Below are 6,223 nucleotides of genomic sequence, written 5' to 3'. Positions count from 1 at the left end.
TCCTTCTCCCAAACATCCTGGCAATTAGCACAGGGTAATTTATCCATTCCACAGTTCAGATACAGGTTACCACAACCTTCAAAGAGACAGAGACAATAATACTATTTCCCTCAAGTATCATCAGAAATGTTAATATTCCTTTTTTGATCTTTGAATTAAAGTTATAGCAATAGACAAGCCGTGTTTGCTTACATCACAAGACCTGAGCAAACATCTACCCTTGAGATCTCTAACAATGCAGACTTGCATTTCAAAGCTCTGTCCATTTACAGATCTTCCTAACCAAGTCCTTAAGGTTCACCCACGGGTCAGGTCAGTCCGTGAGTTAATTAACTCTTTCTGGCCCTGTCACCTTCCAATGAAATATTTTATCACACTCCTAACGTCACAGTTGGGCTCCCTGCAGGAGCTCCCAGTGACCACATCGGGGGTAGCTCACCATGAGCCCAAAGCACTTCGCTAGCTAGGCATTGCTGCCCATGTCCACGGTGACTGAGGGCTGTTGGTTGTTCCCCAGGACCGTCGTTACGCTGACCTGACCGAGGACCAACTGCCGACCTGCGAGAGCCTGAAGGACACCATTGCCCGGGCCCTGCCCTTCTGGAACGAAGAGATCGTCCCCCAGATCAAGGAGGGCAAGCGCGTTCTCGTTGCCGCCCATGGCAACAGCCTGCGAGGGATTGTTAAGCACCTGGAAGGTACGGCAGCCTCATGCCCTCAGCTGCCTGCGAATCGGTGGGGCTGTGGGCTGGCTTGGCCCCAGGCTCAGCAAGGTGTCGGCACCTGCCAGCGCGCGTGTCTAACTGAACTCCGTCCCCCGCCCAGCAACCCTCTCCCGGAGCGTTGCTGGGACCCCGCTCCCTGCTGCTCTCGCAGCCCCTGGGGGGGCAGCGCCTTGCTGTGGGGCTCAGGGGGTGACTGTGCCTTGTGTTTGCAGGCATGTCCGAAGAGGCCATCATGGAGCTCAACCTGCCCACCGGCATCCCCATCGTCTACGAGCTGGACAAGAACCTGAAGCCCATCAAGCCCATGCAGTTCCTGGGGGACGAGGAGACTGTCCGCAAGGCCATGGAGGCTGTGGCGGCTCAGGGCAAAGCCAAGAAGTGAAGGCAGGTAGTGGAGGCTTGTGAGCAGTAGATGAGCCCCCTTCCCACCCCTCCCCTGCACACACAGCCTATAAGAACAGAGTACAGAGCCAGCTCCCTGGGACCTGCATCCCCCCGTAGACAACCCTGCGAACCCACAGGCCAGCTAGGCTGCAGAGGCATCTGGGAGCCTCTCCTCACAAGCCCAATGGCCATAGCCAGATGGTAACCGCCTCTGCAAGGCTCCAGCGAACCCTGGGCTAGACCAGTGACTGTGTAAGGTATTGGCCAACCCAAGCATTCCCTAGACAGTCCCCCTGGGCCTTCCTAGCTGGGCTTGAGCTCACAGGGAGCTCTTGTCATTGTCACGAGTTTTACTGTTGCTTGATGTCGTCATTCCAGGCGTGAGAGCATGGACCAGCGGAGTGAGATGTGAATGCTGCTGTGAGTCAGGGACCAGTCTTGCTCTCACATGTCCCTGGGGGGTTTGTCCTGGTTTACTTCTTGAAAAGGGCCATGTTTGGGGTGCTGCGTTCTCGGTGTGTGGGAGTGCACGCGCCAGTGACTGTACCTAGCTCTCCAGGGCCAGCTCTTTAATTTATTGCCTTCAACCACGGACTGGGGAGGGGGGCGTATGGAGGAGTGTGGTGTGGAGCTAGCGTCGGCCCTGCCCCCTTGCCTGCTGTGTAGTGCTAGTGAAACACAGTTCCTGTATGTTAGCCCACGCGCTTGTGTCCCTGGCACTGGCCTCGCCGTGAGCCTGGGTCTGCACTGGGTCTAGTGTCACTGTCCAACAAGAGCGGTTGTCTCGTTAAGTACAATAAAGGAGTGATGTGCAATAGCTGCTGTGTCTGTCGCATCCCTTGGCAGGGCCCTCCAGTGCCGGAACTGGGGCAAGTAGGGGCATGCAGGCTCCCAGGGCAGCCTGTGACACCAGGTACACACACTAGACCCTTTGTCTATCCCAGCTGGGCCTTGGGACCATACAGGGTCCCTGGTTCCCTTTCCTCCACCTCCAGCCGTGGCACACAGTCTGGTCTCCCTTTCCCTTGGGCACAATCCCTCCAGCTGCTCCTGGAGCCCAGACCCCTGGAACACCTGCTGGAAAGGAGCAGGCCCTGCTACACTACTGATTACAAAACAGCTGGGCCTGCCCTGCTCCACCCAGCCCCTGCCAGAGCTGCAGTGTTCTCACAGCGGCTGTAGCTAGCGGGCCTCTGAGCGGTGACTCCTGCAGCCTGCCCTGCTGGAGCTGGATGGATAGGAGGCAAGCTCCCAAGGGGGCTCCCGCAATGCCTAGGCTTTCCCTGGGGTGGCACTGTGGCTGTGCAGGGGGCCCAGGCCTTGTGCCACCTGAACTCCTCAAGGGAACACTCTGAACAGAACCCACTCTGGTAGGCTCTCCCAGCTGCTGCTGCTTCCCCTCCCCACTCCATTACACGGGGTTAGCGGGACCCAGGGGCTGGGTAGCTTAGTGGAAATGTAAGGGGTCATGAAAACTGACCTTAGAAGATGTAAGAGGGATTGTCAGACACCCCCTTCTCAGGAGCAGTGCGAGGACTGCAGCATTACAGGGGGCAATCCTCCCTTGTCTTGGCCCTGGCTGTTTGCCCACACCCCTGAGGCCAGTTATTGAGTCTGGCCTCTTGCTCCTGGACAGTGCACACCTTCCTGCAGAAGTGCCCAGGGGAAAGCCAAGGCTGGGCAGTAGGGGCAGCCCCCTAGGGTGGTTCCATTTAAGCCTGGGCACCAAGTGGCACAGGGGCCCATACCAATGGTCAGTCATGCTGGCTCTCTGGTGCCCCTTCCTGTGCAGTGCCCAGGCAGCAGCAGGAGCTACCCGGGCCTGGATTCCAGCTCACAGAAGGAATGGAAGGGGATGCCAGCTTGTGGGCACAGCCACGCAGCACCCTCAGCCAGGCAGTACCCTCACCAGCATGACAGGAGCCCAGAGCCCTTCAAGAATACATTTATTGTTCATGGCACAGCAGTTTAAAAACCGAACTGGAGAGCGGGGCTACCACTTGCAGAAGGACATAGGGGACCCTGCTCCCCCTACGCTAGCCTTAACACAATCCAAAATCCAGTGGATGCTCCAGGAGGTGCAGGCTGCACGCACTGGCCTGCAGGGGTTGCTCTGGTTAAGGGATGACAACGGAGGCACGCGCTGGCTGCCTGCAGCACCCGTGCCAGGGCCCAAAGCTGGTGGCTCAGGCTGGCCTGCAGCAGGGACCGGGCCCAGTCTGGAAGCAGGGTGGCCAGCTAGGTCTGCAGGAACTCCGGCTGCACTCGTGCCACCTTGCGGAGCTCCTTGGCGTGTGTCCTGGGGCACTGCATCTCACACCAGCTGATCGGCACCATCTGTGCCCCTAGAGCCAAGAACAACAGGTCACTGTCCAGCTTCCCGGGGGCTGGGATCTGCCTGCTGCAGCTCCCTGCTCGGGCCAGCCTGTCCAGCGGAGAGGGGCTCGGACTAAGGAACGTTCCAAGCACCCACGGGACTGCAGCTCCCTCTGGGGAGAGTCCTGCCAGCGCCTCCTCCCAAGGGCCCACAGTGCTGTGTGGAGCATCACCCAGGCTCCCCTCCCCACTGGCTGGAGGAGAACAGAGGGGCCTGCCAAGGCAAAGGCAGGCCTAGCAACAGAACCCAGGAATCCTGGCTCCCAGTCCCTTGCTGACCACTAGAGAAAGCCGTTACCCACTGTGCTGCCAACTCGCACGCTGTGAGCCGTTAACGCCCAGGACAGGGTCCTGATGCTCATTCCTCCCACCCCGCAGCAGCTCAAATCCTCTCCCTGCAGGGGAGGCCCAGAGGTAGCAGGGAGTTGGAGGCGAGGCTGCCGGCCAGCGACTTTTACCTGCTTCGCTGTGAGCCACCACCACGCCCAGCTCGTTCTCCGCCGTGCTCAGCAGGTAGTTGGACTGCATGTCCCCCAGGGAGATCTAGGCACAGGCAGATTAAGGGAAAAGGCTCCAGGGCTGGGCTGGAAAAGCCCGGCTGGCCGCTCCCTGCCCCACCCCACCCCACCACTGCAGGGAAGGATACCACTTTGGCCAGGACTATGTCCCCAGGACGGAAACTCTTGTAAACTTCCACCTGCCAGAGAGAACACAAGGCCCAGGTTAGTGGGGGAGGGGGGCAGGAGAGCAGCTTTGGCCTGGACCAAGGCCAGTCCCCTGTGCAGAGAGGAGCCACACAGCCAGGTCCAGCAAGTCCCATTACCTTGACAACAGCCCCTTTGGAGCAGCTTGGTACAGACCCCCCTCCCCCCAAGGGACAGCAGCGAGCCCCAAACACTGCATCCTGCTCAGCCTGTCCCAGAGGGGGGCTCCCTTCAGAGAGCCGGGGGGAAGACACCGAGCTTGGCAAACCCCGCTCCCAGAGGGAGCCATGTCCTGAGCAGGCCGGGGGATGAATGGGGCAAGCCATGCCGGGGGGTGGGGTTACAGCTGCAGACATGGAGAGGTGAGTGGAGCGACCCATGCAGGGGGGGGGGGGGGGTTGGCTGCATGCGCGGGGAGGAGGGATGTCAGCTGCCGTGCTAGGCAGTAACAGAAGCAGGCAAGACCTGACTGACCTTGTCTTTCTCTGTGGCTCGAATGTCTTCTCTCCTGTAAGAAGAGACAGAGGGATCCTAGTACCGGGGCAGGCAGACCGGCCCACTCCCACTGGGCAGCAAGGCCCAGGGCTACTCCCACCTTCTTTTGACTGCCCCTCGTTCCGGGACAGGCTGTTCCCCAGGCCAGCGGGGGGCCCAGGACACTGCCTGGTGCTGGGGCTGGGCGGAAGGCATTAGATAAGGCAGCACTGGGATTACTGAGCTGGCCCCGTTCCCCTTACGTTGGGGGGGTGGGGGGCACCAGCGGGAACCCAACCCTCCCCCAGGGAAGGGCAGACGAGGCCAGGCCCTACCGTATGGTGCCTCGGAAGGCGGATTTCAGCGGCGTGGAGCCGATGTACAGGATGTGCACCTTGGCAAAGCGGGAGTTAATGCTGCACACCTGTGGGGAGAGAGTCTGGCATGAACCCTGGGCTGAGCGCTGCCCAAGAGGTGCCAATGTACTGGGCAGCGAGACCAGCAGGGACTGGCACCCCCTGGCTCTCCTCTAGGGGACCGAACGCCACTCCTTCCTGCTCCCAGGGTCACTGGCACAGCAGGGTGGGGTGCTCCACGCCAGACAGACCCCGCTCCCCCTAAAGAGCACCCCATTCCCCTCCAGCCTGACACAGGAGCCAAGCAGGCCAGGATTTAATGCCTGCCCCACAGCCCCAGGGACAAAGGCCTCCACCTCTTCCCCAGAGCAGGGCCAGCCTGGTGGAAAGCAGGAATTCAGCCTCCGTGGCCTCTAGGCTGAGAGATGGGGGGTCCACCATGCTGACACCTCCTTGTCTGGTGGGGCAGATGAGACTCAGCAGCTTGTGGCACCCGGGCCCAGAGCAGAGTGTGGCCTGGTTGGCACTGGTGCTGTAGAGCCAAGAGGCTCCCTTCCTCTCCCAGCCCCAGGCCAGCCTGCCAGCCCCTCGGGAGAAGCTGGCACAAGGGCAGAGAGGGCATCGTCCACAGGCTGTGCAGCAGAGGGGAAGGTTTGTAAAACTTTCCGGTCGTTACTTGGGCATCTATTGCAGAGGACTCCTGCCCTTCCCCCTCTCCCCCAAAGCACTCTCCATGTCACCCCAGACGCGATGCCCCTGTGGTGAGACAGACCCTGCAGGCCTGGCGGGTTCGGCTGCTTTTACCTTGCACGTCACGATGGCCCCTACATCGGGCAGGAGCTGGGACTCGGCGTCTCTCACCACAGACACCACCGGTAGCTGCACAGGCGCAGAGAGAAGAGCCTCCGGTTAGCCCAGCGCCTGGCACAAGTATCTCCCACCTCCTACAGAGACAGCAACTGGCACGTGCCACGTCCACCAGGCCAGCTCCGCCAAGGGACTTAGTCAGTCCAGACCGTCAGCCCCCACAGCCCCATGCAGCGCTGAGCACTAGTTTTGTCCCCACATACTGGAGTTATTTCTTTATATTCATGGGCAGTGGGTATAATAGGCCAGGGGAGGCTCTGCCTCCTCTGGCGCTGCCGTTGCGGGGTCTGGGCTTGTGGCTCCAGCCCTGGGGAGGGTGTCGGCGGAGCTGGGGGCT

The 6,223-nt window shown here is 60.5% G+C and overlaps 2 protein-coding genes across 2 annotated transcripts; one reads left to right on the top strand and one right to left on the bottom strand.

Annotated features, from left to right (window-relative positions):
* Nucleotides 1-497: 497 nt before the first annotated feature.
* PGAM1 (phosphoglycerate mutase 1) lies at nt 498-1,926 on the top strand (the record flags this gene model as incomplete). Its single annotated transcript, XM_024221805.2, has 2 exons — nt 498-698; nt 938-1,926. Coding segments are annotated over 2 exons (371 nt in total), but the record flags the coding sequence as incomplete, so codon positions are not given.
* Nucleotides 1,927-3,038: 1,112 nt separating this feature from the next.
* On the bottom strand, nt 3,039-5,922 carry EXOSC1 (exosome component 1; the record flags this gene model as incomplete). The annotated part of the gene is made up of 6 exons (XM_024221374.1): nt 3,039-3,454; nt 3,944-4,028; nt 4,132-4,182; nt 4,664-4,697; nt 4,999-5,087; nt 5,824-5,922. Coding segments are annotated over 6 exons (465 nt in total), but the record flags the coding sequence as incomplete, so codon positions are not given.
* Nucleotides 5,923-6,223: the final 301 nt, after the last annotated feature.

The sequence above is a fragment of the Terrapene carolina genome, unplaced genomic scaffold (assembly GCF_002925995.2).
Source record: "Terrapene carolina triunguis isolate 2854851 unplaced genomic scaffold, T_m_triunguis-2.0 Scaffold13739, whole genome shotgun sequence".
NCBI lineage: Eukaryota > Metazoa > Chordata > Testudines > Emydidae > Terrapene > Terrapene triunguis.
This window is presented reverse-complemented; position numbering and strand designations above follow the sequence as displayed.